Here is a 17876-nt window from a genome sequence, read left to right on the forward strand (position 1 = left end):
GAGTTCATTCACCATTCAAAATTCACTTCTCACGCGTGCAGGGAAAGCAGCGTTGCACACGTGGACATGGAAGCGACACGTTAGCCGCCATGGCTAATCCTCGCACTTCCCAATCGCTGGGGTCAAGAGGCACGTCAGATGGCCCTAATTTTGGTCATTTTGGCAAACGCAGCTGGCGAAACACTGACGAACCCGGACCAAAAAACAGGCGGTCCGGATCAATTCGGTATTTTAACGGCGCTATTTTAAAGAGGCCGATTCAAAAAGGAGTAAAATGTGAGATGACAGTGCGACTGACCGGTGCTTTTAATTGAGAGCAAGCATCGGTGCCGTCGTTAATCTTTATTTCAGTTTTACCAGGGCAGCTCAGTACAGGACACCGCTCACAAAGAGGCCCAGCTCGCTCAATGCAGCAAGTTTACATTCCATGAACTTATTAAAGGGATTTGCCACGGATTTGTGTCGCTGACCATTTTAAAATGTAGCCGCACACTAGTCTCGCATAGCCAGACCCATCTCCACACTTCGCTTCAGCGCTGTGCCAGCGCTGGAGAAAGGTCTGGCTCAACCCATTATCACTGCGCTATAGGGGGGAAAAAAACGCTCTGGCTTGTTTGTATTTCTTTAAAAACCAATCACAATCGTCTTGGGCGGCGCTAAGCCCAGGATGCAGCGACGGTGCCCTTGCAAAAACGGTAACACGCAGATAGCACAAGGGGAGGAGAACTCCGACTGAAATAGTCGGCCAATGGCAGGCTTATACCCACAGTCTATATCCTGTGAGTCAGACTAGCCGCACGCAGACGGCATCCATCTTATGCAACGTTGCAGACTCAGTTGGACTGCCATCTCTGCAACTTCGTAGAGCTTCACCCTCTACGCAAGGTTTCAACATTGTACAAACGTACAGTTGAAGTCGAAAGTTTACATACACCATAGCCAAATCCATTTAAATTCTGTTTTGCACAATTCCTGACACTTAATCCTGGTAAACATTCCCTGTCTTAGGTCATTTAGGATCACAACTTTATTTTAAGAATGTGAAATGTCAGAATAATAGTAGAGAGAATGATTTATTTTAGCTTTTATTTCGTTCATCGCATTCCCAGTGGGTCAGAAGTTTACATACACTCTGGAATTCTGGAATTTTGGCCCATTCCTCCTGACAGAACTGGTGTAACTGAGTCAGGTTTGTAGGCCTCCTTGCTCGCACACGTTTTTCAGTTCTGCCCACAAATATTTGATTGGACTGAGGTCAGGACTTTGTGATGGCCACTCCAATACCTTGACTTTGTTGTCCTTAAGCCATTTTGCCACAACTTTGGAAGTATGCTTTGGGTCATTGTCCATTTGGAAGAGCTGTTTGCGACCAAGCTTTAACTTCCTGGCTGATGTCTTGAGATGTTGCTTCAATATATCCACATAATTTTCCTTTCTCATGATGCCATCTATTTTATGAAGTGCACCAGTGCCTCCTGCAGCAAAGCACAACATGATGCTGCCATCCCCGTGCTTCACGGTTGGGATGGTGTTCTTCAGCTTGCAAGCCTCACCCTTGTTCCTCCAAACATAACGATGGTCATTAGGGCCAAACAGTTCAATTTTCGTTTCATCAGACCAGAGGACATTTCTCCAAAAAGTAAGATCTTTGTCCCCATGTGCAGTTGCAAACTGTAGTCTGGCTTTTTTATGGCAGTTTTGGAGTAGTGGCTTCTTCCTTGCTGAGCAGCCTTTCAGGTTATATCGATATAGGACTCAATTTTACTGTGGATATAGATACTTTTGTACCTGTTCCCTCCAGCATCTTCACAAGGTCCTTTGATGTTGTTCTGGGATTGATTTGCACTTTTAGCACCAAAGCACGTTCATCTCCAGGAGACAGCGTCTCCTTCCTGAGCGGTATGACGGCTGTGTGGTCTCATGGTGTTTATACTTATGTACTATTGTTTGTACAGACGAACCTTCAGGCGTTTGGAAATTGCTCCCATGGAAGAACCAGACTTGTGAAGGTCCACAATTTTCTTTCTGAGATCTTGGCTGATTTCTTTTGATTTTCCCATGATGTCAAGCAAACAGGCACTGAGTTTGAAGGTAGGCCTTAAAATGCATCCACAGGTACACCTCCAATTGAGTCAAATAATGTCAGTTAATCAGAAGTTTCTAAAGCATGACATCATTTTCTAGAATTTTCCAAGCTGTTTAAAGGCACAGTCAACTTAGTGTATGTAAACGTCTGACCCACTGGAATTGTGATATAGTGAATTAAAAGTGAAATGTGTCTGTAAACAATTGTTGGAAAAATTACTTGTGTCATGCACAAAGTAGATGTCATAACTGACTTGCCAACACTAAAGTTTGCTAACATGAAATCTGTGGAGTGGTTAAAAATGTGTTTTAATGACTTCAACCTAAGTGTATGTAAACTTCCAACTTCAACTGTAATTATTGCTACATACCTTGTCAAAGTGTTTTTGCAGTTAAATATTTATGTGATTGACTGTTCTTTTTAATCTACTTTTTAAGCCAGTCCTACTCTCGCCTGCTCATTACAAGTGTAGAAAAAGCCAAGAGGAAACTAGGCCTGGAAAAGCAATCAGTGCTTGTGTCATTAAAAAATACCAACGCTACAGCAACAAACTGCTTTTGATTGTATGTTCACACCCACAAATTAGGGCCCCTTTGGTTCAAATCATAATTTCACAAAAATTAAAAAGCACGGTTGCCACACACAAGGTTGACAGAGCCTACGATCCAGGAATGCTCAGAGAATTTCAAATTTCGAGAGAAAATACCAATCGACTAAGGCACATGAGTCTGGTGAAATTTCACACAGTCATAGACGTGGCTCCTACATTTAAGGCTACCACAACCTTGAATATGTGAGCGCTACAAAGCTTTTAAAACAGCACTTTAACCACTGCCTACTGGCTACATACACGGCATACGCACCAGTAAAGACCTTGTGTTTTGAGTATTCAATTCTTACCCAAGTGTTCTACAGGTGTTACAAACTATGAGTTTAATTCTACCGATAGTCATTAAAAAAGCTAAATATGTAAAGAAGTTTCTAAGAAGGAATATCTAAATATAAAAGCCTCATTATTGGAAAGTCTGGAAACAATAAACAATATGCAAGGACATAATAGGAGAGCCTATATAAAAATAGCTTAAATGGAGTAAATTTGCCAGTCCTACATTTTCAGGAGAGATGGGAATCTAGAAAAACAAGGCGGGTAGATACATGGTAGAGACTGGGGGGGGGGGAGGGGGGGGAATCCTTCAAAGGGGCTATCTACTGTGAAAGATCCTGAGAAATTGTGGGAGAGCAGACTTTAAAGAGCAGGATCGATAGAGCCTGGGGGAAGGTGCTCACGGCACTGTTCAGACTCTGTAAACAGAGGATTCTGGGAGATTTGGAGCAGGACTCCGTTACCCCCGTCCTGTGAACACGAACGGACATCACAGTTCACCAGATACGTCTGCCGGCTGCCGTTTATTCTGAGGAGTGAATTCTGTCCCTCACTGGCTCACATTCTCACACCTCCGGGGGTCAGAGGTCAGCGTCTAGCCGCGAGCCCGTTAGCGTAGCCACGCGCGGCGGCCGCTCACCGCAGCACCGCCGCCCTCGCCGAAGCCCGCGTCCCGGCGTTTACACCCTCAGCCTCCTAATCTGGGAACACCTAAAATAAACACAGCGATCTTACGGCAGGACCTAGCGAAGGAGCCGGGGGTGCTCCTGGAATACAGCGCCCCCCGCAGGACGGGGCAGGAACAGGGTGCTCCTGGAATACAGCGCCCCCCGCAGGACGGGGCAGGAACAGGCCTGCTACGAATGTGCCCACAGCTCTTCTAGAAGGCTCTGCTCACAGATGACTGTAATTGCAGCTTCTTTATCTACACACGGTGGGATGGGATGGTGGAGGGGAGTGGGAGGGGATGGTGGGGGAGTGGGAGGGGTGGGATGGGATGGTGGGAGGGTGGGAGGGGATGGTGAGGGGTGCTGGTTTTCAGTAGGTCTAATAGTGACCCCCCCCCCCAGGTTGGAATTTCTCTCTGGACCCTGAGTGACCCGAGCCGCTGTGTGCAGAAGCTGAGCTGAGCCTCAGGGCTAAAGAACAGCGTTCTCACAACGCTAGCAGAACGTGAGGAAGAACACACCTTCACACAGCGGCAACGTTCAGGCAACGCGCGGAGAACGCTGGGCTTCAGCCTGGCAGACTTCTGTGGGGATTATGGGGGCGATTCGGGGGGCGGGGGGGAATGCTGGTAAGAGGGACAGCGGTGGGGACAGGGGAGTGGGGGCATGGTCACCTCTTCCTGAATAAATACTGCTCTCTGCCAAACCCGTTTGGGGCTACATTTCCTGGTAATATCTAGTACAGTACACGCGCTCGGTGTGGACGAGAGGGGCGGGGACGGGAGAGGAACGCCCGCCCCCTTCCCTCCGCGGCCCGCGGGGGGGGGGGAGGGCCCGCTACACCGTGTCTTCCGCCATTTTGGACGCGCCGGCGGAGGTCAGAGGCACCGCCGCGTCCGGGTCCCTGGGCTCCGCCTTGGCCTTCCTCTCCTCGGCCTTCCTCTCCTTCTCAAGCAGGCGGTAGTTGATGCCCATGCCCACGAACAGGAAGACGCTGGCCACCAGCAGGATGATCCCGCAGGCCTGGTACGTGTACTTGTAGTCGTGGTAGATGTCGTTCAGCCGGCCTGCGGGCGACAAAACCGGACGGGCTGGTAAACGTGCGTGCACATACACATGCACACACGGACACACACACACTTACACTCACATACGCACTCACACACACACGGATGGAGTGTAGCACAGTGGGTAAGGAACTGGGCTTGTAACCGAAAGGTCGCAGGTTCGATTCCCGGGTAAGGACACTGCTGTTGTACCCTTGAGCAAGGTACTTAACCGAAATTGCTTCAGTATATATCCAGCTGTATAAATGGATACAATGTAAAATGCTATGTAAAAAAGTTGTGTAAGTCGCTCTGGATAAGAGCGTCTGCTAAATGCCTGTAATGTTAATGTTAACAAGCATGCACATGCACACACGGACACTCACACTGACACACGCACACAAGCATGCACATGCACACACGGACACACACACTCACACTAACACTCACACACGCACACAAGCATGCACATGCACACACGGACACTCACACTAACACTCACACAAGCATGCACATGCACACACGGACACACACACTCACACTAACACTCACACACGCACACAAGCATGCACATGCACATACGGACACACACACTCACACTAACACTCACACACGCACACAAGCATGCACATGCACACACGGACACACACACTCACACTAACACTCACACACGCACACAAGCATGCACATACACACACGGACACACACACTCACACTAACACTCACACACGCACACAAGCATGCACATACACACACGGACACACACACTCACACTAACACTCACACACACACAAGCACACAAGCATGCACATACACACACGGACACACACACTCACACTAACACTCACACACACACGCACACACACACTCACACATACACTAACACTCACACACGCACACAAGCATGCACATACACACACGGACACACACACTCACACACGCACACAAGCATGCACGTACACACACGGACACACACACTCACACTAACACTCACACACTCACACACGCACACAAGCATGCACATACGGACACACACACTCACACACGCACACAAGCATGCACATACACACACGGACACACACACTCACACTAGCACGCACACACGCACACAAGCATGCACATACACACACGGACACACACACTCACACACGCACACAAGCATGCACATGCACACACGGACACACACACTCACACTAACACTCGCACACAAGCATGCACATGCACATACGGACACACACACTCACACTAACACTCACACTAACACTCACACACGCACACAAGCACGCACATACACACACGGACACACACACTCACACTCACACACGCACACAAGCATGCACATGCACACACGGACACACACACTCACACTAACACTCACACACGCACACAAGCATGCACATGCACACACGGACACACACACTCACACTAACACTCACACACGCACACAAGCATGCACATACACACACGGACACACACACTCACACTAACACTCACACACGCACACAAGCATGCACATGCACACACGGACACAGTCATACTAACACACAATTAAGAACATTTCCTGTCTAGAGTACACCCACCCGAACCCTCGCTCATACATAACAGCAGTGGGTCAAATAAGCACACATGCAAAGGGTTGGGCCAAGAACTTATGCCACATACCGTAGTTCATATGTGCAAAAATTCTGATCCATTTTAAAGTTCAAGTGTGAATTAACGTTCCTTTAAAAAAGCATCTCTTCTTAAAGAGCCACTGTTCATGGCCGTGGCACTGCAGTACACACAGAGTACGCCATGTTGTGGGGTCAAGTTTCCACCAATATGTTACACTTAATCCTACTGGCTAGTAGATTCGGCAGGAGTAAACACGACGGAGGCCCAAGACCTGTTTTGCAAAACAAAACGTGGCAGCTCCAGTGTGCAGCACGCTGGCTTTGCAGAGGGAACTCAGAGATTTAAATGAGGTTACCCCGCCCACTGTGGCGATGGCGAAGGGGGGCGGTGCTTTATGGCAACGGAAGGCGGGTCACGCGGATTACTGTGCGGCGTGTGCGCTCCTGAGTTCATCACCCTGCTCCGCGCGCATCAGCGAAATAGCGCAAGAACAGCAGAACTACGAGTGTGCGACCAGGGCGGCGTTTTTCTCTTGCTACCGTTAAAATGGAGCACATCGACACCGGGGTTTTTCAACGATGGTGTGAAAATCTGGATACAACTCAACCCTCAAACTCAACACAAACACACACTTGTGCACGCACATTCATACACACACACACACACGCACACACACACACACACACACACACACGTACACGCACATTCATACACACACAGGCATCTCCTGCTCTCTCAGCGGCTATCTCAGGGTTCTGTGTGGTGGGGACGGGGAGGGGGAGAGAGGGACGACGACGGGGGGGAGGGGTGTCTCACCCAGCATGGGGGGGCCCAGCAGCACCGGGCCGCACTCCACGATGGTGACCAGGCCCACGGCGCTGGAGAACCTCTGCGCGCCCACCAGGTCCATGAGCGTCTCGAACAGCACCGAGCTGAGCCAGCCGAAGGCGAAGCCGAAGAAGATGGCGTAGACCACGAAGCCCGTGTAGTCCACCGACAGCGGCGCCAGCACGTGGCACACGCCGTTGTAGAGCACCGACGCGGCGAAGAAGTACTGGATCCGGGGGCGCACCAGCCGCGTGTTGGCCACCAGGCCCATGGAGGGCCGCGCCACCATGTCCACGAAGGCCAGCACCGACAGCAGGAAGGCCGCCTTCTCCTTGGAGATGTCCTTGCTCTTGGCGTAGTTGCTGAGGAAGACCAGCGGCGTGAAGAGGCCGAAGAACATGATGACGTTGCCCAGCAGGTAGAGCAGGAAGCCGCGGTGCGTGAAGAGGGTGAGGTCGATGATGGCGTTGATCCGCTGCATGAGGGTGCGCCGGGGCTCGGGCGCCGCCCGCCCCTTGGCCGCCTCCACGGGGGCGGGCGGCTGGGGCTTGGGCCCGATGGGGCGCATCAGGGACCCCGCCACGCAGCAGTTGAGCAGCAGGCCCCCCAGGATGAGGAAGCTGCCCCGCCAGCCGAACTGGTCGAAGAACCAGCTGTTGAGCGGCGCCAGCGTGGACAGGAAGACGGGGCTGCCCGCCATGGCGATGCCGTTGGCGATGGGGCGCCTCTTGTAGAAGTACTTCCCGATCATGGTCAGGGCGGGGTTCAGGTTGAAGGCCAGGCCCAGACCTGAACACGACCCAGACGGGGGAGAGGGGGGGGAAATAAATAAATGAATGGATAAATGAATGGATTAATAGAAAGACAGACAGACAGATAAAAACCACACTGTATAAATATTCATGGCCTCAAACACTCCTGGACACTTCCCAACAGCCATGAACCCACAGGAAGGCTCCAGACGAGGTCTGAGCTCCTAATAACTGTCTGGAGCACCAGCTCACGTGGAGGAAATCTGCGATTCAACTGCCAAGTGCTGAGCGGACCGCCAGGGACAGAGACCGTAAGAGAAAACGACACTGCCATTAATGACCCAACACACCACCGCTAACCCTAACCCCAACACACCACTCCTAACCCTAACCCTAACACACCACTACTAACCCTAACCCCAACACACCACTCCTAACCCTAATCCCACCCACCACTCACTCCTAACACCCTAACCCTAACACACCACCACTAACCCCAACACACCACCACTAACCCTAACCCTAACACACTACCACTAACCCTAACCCTAACACACCACTCCTAACCCTAACCCTACCACACCACCACTAACCCTAACCCTAACACACCACTCCTAACCCTAACACACCACTACTAACCCTAACCCCAACACACCACTCCTAACCCTAACCCACCACACCACTCCTAACCCTAACCCACCACACCAAACCCTAACCCCAACACACCACACCAAACCCTAACACACCACTACTAACCCTAACCCACCACACCACTCCTAACCATAACCCACCACACCAAACCCTAACCCCAACACACCACTCCTAACCCTAACCCACCACACCACTCCTAACCATAACCCACCACACCAAACCCTAACACACCACTACGAACCCTAACCCCAACACACCACTCCTAACCCTAACACACCACTACTAACCCCAAAACACCACACCTAACCCTAACACACCACTACTAACTCTGACCCCAACACACCACACCTAACCCTAACACACCACTACTAACCCTGACCCCAACACACCACACCTAACCCTAACCCCAACACACCACTGCTCTACCCTAACCCCAACACATCACTGCTCTACCCTAACCCCAACACACCACTCCTAACCCTAACCTAAAATCAGCTGAAACAATATCGGTCCTTCAAAGAAATGTAAGCTAGACGACAGACGCGGGACAGAAAGACATTGGATTATTAAACCTAACACCAGATTCCCAGGAGAACTAAATAAACGCACATAAACATCAACACAAGAGGGACCAAATTCTTCCAACTAGAAGGCTCCAGGACACTGATTGGCCAGTGCAAACCGTTCTTTCCCAAGGGGCCACTCACAAGGGGCAACTTGGGAAAGAGAGTTTTTTTCTTAACCTAACTGAAACTACACTGTGGCTAATGTGTCGGGGTTCCTGTGAGTTAGCTGGGTCCCCCCCCCCCCATAACAAGCGCATACCTCCGATCACTCCCACACAGAAGTACAGCCCCTCCACCCTCTCCCCCCCCCATAACAAGCACATACCTCCGATCACTCCCACACAGAAGTACAGCCCCTCCACCCTCTCCCCCATAACAAGCACATACCTCCGATCACTCCCACACAGAAGTACAGCCCCTCCACCCTCTCCCCCCCCATAACAAGCACATACCTCCGATCACTTCCACACAGAAGTACAGCCCCTCCACCCTCTCCCCCCCCCCATAACAAGCACATACCTCCGATCACTCCCACACAGAAGTACAGCCCCTCCACCCTCTCCCCCCCCATAACAAGCACATACCTCCGATCACTCCCACACAGAAGTACAGCCCCTCCACCCTCCCCCCCATAACAAGCACATACCTCCGATCACTCCCACACAGAAGTACAGCCCCTCCACCCTCTCCCCCCCATAACAAGCACATACCTCCGATCACTCCCACACAGAAGTACAGCCCCTCCACCCTCCCCCCCCCATAACAAGCACATACCTCCGATCACTCCCACACAGAAGTACAGCCCCTCCACCCTCCCCCCCCCATAACAAGCACATACCTCCGATCACTCCCACACAGAAGTACAGCCCCTCCACCCTCTCCCCCCCCATAACAAGCACATACCTCCGATCACTCCCACACAGAAGTACAGCCCCTCCACCCTCTCCCCCCATAACAAGCGCGTACCTCCGATCACTCCCACACAGAAGTACAGCCCCTCCACCCTCTCCCCCCCCATAACAAGCACATACCTCCGATCACTCCCACACAGAAGTACAGCCCCTCCACCCTCTCCCCCCCCATAACAAGCGCATACCTCCGATCACTCCCACACAGAAGTACAGCCCCTCCACCCTCTCCCCCCCCCATAACAAGCACATACCTCCGATCACTCCCACACAGAAGTACAGCCCCTCCACCCTCTCCCCCCATAACAAGCGCGTACCTCCGATCACTCCCACACAGAAGTACAGCCCCTCCACCGTGTTGCAGAAGGAGGCCGCCACCAGTCCACAGCCCGACAGGCACCCCCCGATCATCATGATTGGACGGCTGCCGTACTTGTTCACCAGGATGCTGCTGATTGGTCCTGAGGAGAGAAGCGGAGGAGAGAAGCGGAGCAGAGAGAGAGAAATCCGGGGTGAGTCGCTGTGTGTGTAACACCATCAAACGGAATCCCTTAAAACAGCCTCCGCTTCTTCACCGTTGTCTTCTTTAAGAAAGAATGCTCTTTTACACACACCAAGGGTTTAGATGGCTTTACCAGGCAAGCCCGCGTCACAAACGTTTCATAATGCAAAGTGGTATTTGAGTGTATTCATTCATTTTTATGTTACAATATACACATTCATTCACTGTTTCCACATATTAATAACACCTTAATGATAATATACAATCCTACTCGGTTGAATTTGCCCTGAACAATCACGTTGCAGTGAGGTTTCTTGCATCTGTGGCAGTGCAAAGTGAAGTTGTGCAATAACTGCCAGACCGTTTCCCGTCAGGCCCTACATCGCAGTTTGCACTCGCTGCCAGCAGGTGGAGCTCTCGGCACGGACGAGGACAGAGCAGTGCGGCCGAGGCAGGATCCGCTGGGCGACTCTGTGAGAAGCCGCCGTGAAACGTGGTCCTCTCGTTCCCCCTGGGCCCCCCTGGCCCCCCCCGGTCCCCCCCCGGTCCCCCCCCGGACCCCCTCGGTGCCCCCTGGTCCCAGGTTTAGCGGTAACCCAACCTGAGACGCGAGCGGCGCGTCTGTCGCCGAGGCGACGTGGGGGCGGGCTCTCTCCAGACGCCCCGCTTCGCTCATTAAAATCTTTCGCATAATTTGGTTTTAGAGGACGCTCCCTTTCTTTCTCCTCCCCAGAGCGACACCGAGGACGTTAATGAGCGGCTTTTATTCTTTTATTCTTCTGCCTCTGCCACCCCCCCACACCCTGCCCCGTCTGTCTCCAACACCCAGTGGAAGGGAGGAGAGGAGAGGAGGGGGGGGGAGCAGGGAAGAGAGGAAAGATGAGAGAGGATAGGAGAAGAGGAGAGGAGAGAGGAGAGGACCAGGGAGGAGAGGAGAGAGGATAGAGAAGAAAAAGAGGAGGAGAGGACCAGGAGACAGGAGAGGATAGGAGAGAGAAGAGGGGAGAGAGAGCGAGGAGAGGAGGGGAGTGAGAGGAGGGGGTGCAGGAGAGAGGAGAGATGAGAGAGGATAGGAGAAGAGAAGAGGAGAGAGGAGAGGACCAGGGAGGAGAGGAGAGAGGATAGGGGAAGAGAAGAGGAGAGAGGAGAGGACCAGGGAGGAGAGGAGAGAGGATAGGAGAAGAGAAGAGGAGAGAGGAGAGGACCAGGGAGGAGAGGAGAGAGGAGGGGAGAGAGGAGAGAGAGAGACAGGAGGAGAGAGAGAAGATAGGGAGAGAGAGGGAGAGGACCAGGAGAGAGAGAGAAGATAGGAGAAGAGAAGAGGAGAGAGGAGAGGACCAGGGAGGAGAGGAGAGAGGACAGGAGAGGAGAGAGGAGAGGATGAATGGGGGTAGCGTTGGCAGGGGGCAGGGGGGAGATATTCGGAAGCTCGCGCTGTTCCCAGAGCAGCGGGGGGCGGAGCTGAGCCCTCCCGCGTCGAGTCTCAGGTCTCCGCTCCAGCGCCACGGGCGGCTCCCAGGTTACCAGGGTTACGGCGCGGCGGCCAATCCCGGGGTCCCGTTCCTGCGAGCCCCCTGCGCCGTCCGCAGCGGGCGCTTCAGAAAGGCCTCGGGTGCGTGTGACGGACCTCCTTATATAACCCCACAGTGCTGCGTCCGCCCCACAGCGTGAAATCCCCCATACGGGGGGGAGGCCCGTAAGGCCTCTCTTCTGTAACCCCACAGCGTGAAATCCCCCTTACGGGGGGGAGGCCCGTAAGGCCTCTCTTCTGTAACCCCACAGCGTGAAATCCCCCTTACGGGGGGGAGGGGGGCTGTAAGGCCTCTCTTCTGTAACCCCACCTGCTGCCTTCCCAAAGGGGGAGGGGGGTGTGAAATATGGTTGGTTGGTGGGAGGGGTGGGGGGCAAGGGCTGTGATCCTACTGCTCACCTTCACCAACAGACCATCAGCTGGGTCAAAGTGCAACAAGCAGCCGTCCCTCACAACAGAGTGTGTGTGCGTGTGTGTGAGTGTGTGTGTGTGTGAGAGAGAGTGTGTGTGTGTGTGTGTGTGAGAGTGTGTGTGTGTGTGTGTGTATCTGTATGCATGTGTGTGTGTGTGTTTGTGTGAGTGTGTGCGTGTCTGTATGAATGTGTGTGCATGCATGTGTGTGTGCGTGTGAGAAAGAGTTTGTGTGTTTGTGTGAGAGAGAGTGTGTGTGTACCTGTATGCATGTGTGTGTGAGTTTGCGAGAGAGAGAGTGCATGTGCGTGTGTTTGTGTGAGAGTGTGTGTGTATCTGTACGCATGTGTGTGTGCATTTGAGAGAGAGAGAGTGTGTGTGTGTGTTTGTGTGAGTGTGTGTGCGTGTCTGTATGCATGTGTCTGTGTGTGTTTGTGTGAGAGTGTGTGTGTGTGTGAGTGTGTGTGAGAGAGTGTGCGTGTGTGTGTTTGTGTGAGAGTGTGTGTGTGTGTGAGTGTGTGTGAGAGAGTGTGCGTGTGTGTGTGTGTGTGAGAGAGTGTGCGTGTGTGTGTTTGTGTGAGTGTGTGTGAGAGAGTGTGCGTGTGTGTGTTTGTGTGAGAGTGTGTGTGAGAGAGTGTGCGTGTGTGTGTTTGTGTGAGAGTGTGTGTGTGCGTGTATGCATGTGTATGTATGCATGTGTGTGCTTGTATGTTTGTGAGCCGCTTTAAGTGTACAGAACAGTCTCTCACACTGTCCTGTTCTTAAAACTGAGGGATTCCAGTCCGTCCTGTTCCTGCCTTTTCCTCCTCCTGTTTCAGTGACTCCAATCTCGCCCCCGATTGGTCAGAGCCTGGGCGTGTGACCGTGTGAGCGAAAGACATCTGAGAAGCCCGCCTGAATCCACCCCGCTAGGAATTAACGGCTGTGGCTGCGAGGCCTTCTGCGAAGCGCGCGACGCGAACGAACACGTTCCCTGGGCAGAGCGAGGAGGTGAGGGTGCTCAAGGGGTTTATCCCGGCTTTACGATACCCTACACTTACTGTACACCCTGCACACGCACCGCAGTCATTAGGACCTGGAGTCAGGAGTGAGAGGCTAGAGGCACTGCAGAGAGACAGTACCGTTACCCAATTCACCCCACTAAATGGGCACTTGTATCTGTTCTCTGGAAAACTAACAAAGCCCATATCTCTCTCTATATATTTGTATAAAGGCAAAAGCTTTAAGCAGCATGGTAGAAAACGTGCAATGCACGTGGCTGAATAAAGTCAGCAATGCTGGGTCTAAGCAGCTAGCAACCTGCAAACAGTTATATGACATTTAAGCACACACACAGAGAAGCCCATACATCCCTAGGTGGTGTCTAACATTTCATATGTAAATACTGGCTTGTTTGTCAAGTCGCCAGCTAGGTGGCTCTCTCATATGTAGGATTTAAGAGCAAACACGATGCCATTTATGTGTTCTAGTGTTAGTGAATCAGCCAGAGATTTAAATCACGTCAAATAGATGATTTATTTTCCGGACACATTTCTCAGCCACGGCCTCAGCTGGATGGCGATCCTTCGCCTGAAGATGCTGTACGTGCCAGGCACGTGCTTTTTCCTTTTGCGATAACGATGTTGTAGGTATAGCCATGTAAAGATCAGCTAGCTGTGTAGTGGTCATTACTTTTATTTACATTTCTAACTGCTGGTTTGTCTGGATATCCGTACAGCTAATGATTACAAACAGGCTTTCTGTGCCTTCTTGGCAACACTTTTGTCCTCCTGAGACGAACGCTGGTGTTCTCCACTTCTGTGAGTCGCTCTGGATGAGAGCATCTGCTCAGGGATTGTAAGATAATGTAATTAAGCCAGACCTTCCTCCATTTGAGAGGTGAGGGGAAGCTCACAATGAACGGCCTGTTTGGTCTCTCTGTGTTCTGTCTGAGGGCTTAAAGGGAGCTGGCGCGCACACCTGGAGGCAGGCCAGCACAAAGCTAATGAGGACCCACACAGGCTAACCCGCGGCTAACAAGCTTCATTTGGATACAATGGGGAGGAGCCATACAGGCTAACCCATGGCTAGCAAGCTTCATTTGGATACAATGGGGAGGAGCCACACAGGCTAACCCATGGCTAACGAGCTTCATTTGGATAAATGGTGAGGAGCCATTCAGGCTAACCCATGGCTAGCAAGCTTTATTTGGATACAATGGGGAGGAGCCATACAGGCTAACCCATGGCTAGCAAGCTTCATTTGGATACAATGGGGAGGAGCCATACAGGCTAACCCACGGCTAACAAGCTTCATTTGGATACAATGGTGAGGAGCCATACAGGCTAACCCATGGCTAGCAAGCTTCATTTGGATACAATGGGGAGGAGCCGTACAGGCTAACCAATGGCTAACGAGCTTCATTGGCATACAATGGGGAGGAGCCGTACAGGCTAACCCATGGCTAACGAGCTTCATTTGCATACAATGGTGAGGAGCCATACAGGCTAACCCACGGCTAACAAGCTTCAATTGGATACAATGGTGAGGAGCCATACAGGCTAACCCATGGCTAGAAAGCTTCATTTGGATACAATGGGGAGGAGCCGTACAGGCTAACCAATGGCTAACGAGCTTCATTTGCATACAATGGTGAGGAGCCATACAGACTAACCCATGGCTAACGAGCTTCGTTTGGATACTTCATTCTGTACCTCTCTGGACTCCAGTTTTGCTTAATCAGGAGATGTGAAGGGCACAATAATCAAGGTCCACCAAAACACAGATGCAGTAGAGGTACAGCTGGAGAGGAGAGGCTTTTAAACAGCCTCGCTGCTACTGACAGGAAGTAGTGGAATAAAAATAGACATGCAGGTGTTCCAAAGGGCTCTGGCGGTTCTGTAAAGAAACGGGGTGTGTTTTCTGGCATTTCTGGGCTCTCTTATAAGGCTAAGATCAATATCAGTTGTTACTTAATGACACCGAGTGTTCGGGCTGCATGATATATCGAATCAGTTTTTTTTTTTTTAAAGCGTAGTAACAATAACCGCTGCCGTGGGACATATAGGAGATCTTTCACCTTTTTTCTTTTCTTTAATCATACCTGAGGCGGCAGGAAACAACCAAACATCAGAGGCCAGGTGAAATGCTTCCGGGATTTAAAAAAACAAAAACAAAAAAACATTCAATATCTATCGAATCGTTATGAGACAGCCAATCAGCAGCAAGGCCTTGCAGCTTCCATGTAACTGAAAAAAAACAAATCACATAGAAGCTGCACGACCTTGCTGCTGATTGGCTGTCTTCTCAGCAAGCGACACACATATCAGTGATGTTTTACCGGAACACCGGAAGCATTTCACATGGCCGGTCACGTTTCCGTTGGTTATTGTTTGAGAGGACACGGCCGGACCCTGGTCCAGTCAGGACGCCCCGTTCGGCGTAGCCTCCCGGCTCGCTCGCTCCCCCGCTCGGTCACCATATATAGCTCCGTGCTCCCAGCCGGAATTCCAGGACGACAGGGAAGCCGGCCCAGTTTCCACCTCGGCCCATCGCGTCAGCTGGCCGCGGTGGAAACTGATTTGCGGCTCCTTTTATGGGAGCCGGAATGTAGGGCTGTGCTTTCCCGGTGAAGGTTACGAGCAAATGACACGGTGACGGGTCCCGAGGTCGATAAGGCTCTATAAACCCAAACGAGCCGCTGTGATAATATAACATGACGCCGTGACCATCCAGAGAACGTGTGAAACTTTCCTCTCAAAGCTTTAAGGACATGTCCGACCCTATCAGAATCTGGCTTTGCCAGTTTTGAACAGACTCATCTTCGGTTTCTCCTACTTTTCACTTCCTGACTAAACCTTTGTCCTCCGACAAAATCACCACTGGCATCCACAGCAGAGCAAACAATGCTAATGCTAGTTCGGCGAATACCGTAGCAGGCCCAGGAGCTGTTTGGTCAGATAGGACAAGGCTTTTCGCTTCCAAATACGCGAGCGCCCCGCAAAGTTTCAGCTGCCCCGGGGGTTTGGGGGGAGGCTCAGGTGAACCCGGGGTCTGTGCCAACACGCACGATCTGGCCCAACTGCCGGATGCAAATCAGCCCTGACAGCCTTTTCCTAAAAGCCGTCTGTCCTCACTCGTCCCCACTGGCCCGAAGGAGGCGCGGTCGCCGCTGATGCAGGCACAGATAAAGGGAAACGCATAAAAAAAGCAAACGGCACAAAGACGCGGTTTCTCTCCCCCCCGCTTCCTCTCAGGTGGGGGGGGGGGGGGGGTTTGGGGGTGGGAGCAGAGACAACCTTTCGGAGGGAAACGGGGTCACGTTCTAAAACCGGAGCCGTGACTCCACGGTGTGGCGGGGGGGGCATGTGGGTCCAGCCGCAAACCTCTTCCAGGTTTCCGATTAGCTTGAGCGCGGCTGTGCTCTTTTGCACCAGGGCTGTCTGATGTAATCTGAACAGGGCCGGTGTGGGTGCAGATTTCTGTTCTAGCCCAGCGCTAAGACAGCCCACTCCACTTATCAAGGTCTTGACTGGAAGACCGTGATTAGTTACATAGTTAAATCGGGTTGTTGTGACGCTGGGCCAAAACAAAAACCCGCACCCGCACCCACACCCGCGCCCGCACCCGCACCGGCCCTTCTCAGATAACGTCAGACAGCCCTGTTCTAAACGGTTTGCGGGTTCTACACCTGAACACAGACACGGGACACCCGTGGAGCAGATGGCCACTTTTCATGCAAATGAGCGCAAGCTACCGTTAGCCCGAAAGCATTTCCAGGCTCAGCTGAGTTAGCACCGCTCAAAAGCAGCCATCCACAATCATCTTTCCTGCGACAGAACAACACAGACCGAGGAACTGAAATCAAACGACGGCTCCAAACAGACTTCCCATTCGCGGCGACACGCTTGTTTCAGAGGGAGGCTCGGCAGGGACCCGGTTCGCGTTCGGGTGGGTCTGCGGGGGTCTCTAGGGGGAGCCTCGTCCCGTTCGGGCGCAGTTCCAGCGGGAGGACGGACCCCGGGGGTCCGCCGGCGGCGCCGGCTGCGTCTGGGAGCGGCGCTGGAAGGCACTTCATCAGCGCTGCCCGCGGAGGGAAGGATTAGTATTCGCTGGGGTACCCTCGTCTGCTCGTGCGCTGGAAACCCCCCCCCCAGACAAACGGGGCGCTCGAGCGTCCGCCACCGATTCCACGCCAGCGCGTTTAAGCGGCAGGCCACCGCCGTGAGAGACGGAGACGGTGTGACGCGACGCATTTCAGAGCGTGGCGCGCGTTCGCCCGCGCCCGTCTGTCCCGAACTGACACGGGGTGGCGCAGCAGAGAGGACGCAGGCAAACTGCGCCCCCTGTCCCGAACTGACACGGGGTGGAGCAGCAGAGAGGACGCAGGCAAACTGCGCTTTCTGTCCCGAACCGACACAGGGTGGAGCAGCAGAGAGGACGCAGGCAAAC

General features: G+C 52.5%; 1 protein-coding gene across 4 annotated transcripts in view; it reads right to left on the bottom strand.

The window, feature by feature from the left end:
• Window positions 1–4358: 4358 nt before the first annotated feature.
• LOC135234980 (monocarboxylate transporter 1-like) overlaps window positions 4359–17876 on the bottom strand; it is a 43077-nt gene continuing 29559 nt past the window's right edge. For all 4 annotated transcript variants that reach the window (XM_064300154.1, XM_064300152.1, XM_064300153.1 and 1 more), the window contains exons 3-5: window positions 10320–10463; window positions 7114–7914; window positions 4359–4704 (exon numbers count right to left, since the gene is read on the bottom strand). In XM_064300154.1, coding sequence (XP_064156224.1) covers window positions 4475–4704; window positions 7114–7914; window positions 10320–10463 — 1175 coding nt within the window. In that variant the 3' untranslated portion in view covers window positions 4359–4474. The remainder of the gene's footprint in view (window positions 4705–7113; window positions 7915–10319; window positions 10464–17876) is intronic.

This window comes from Anguilla rostrata, chromosome 11, assembly GCF_018555375.3.
Source record: "Anguilla rostrata isolate EN2019 chromosome 11, ASM1855537v3, whole genome shotgun sequence".
Taxonomy (NCBI): Eukaryota; Metazoa; Chordata; class Actinopteri; order Anguilliformes; family Anguillidae; genus Anguilla; species Anguilla rostrata.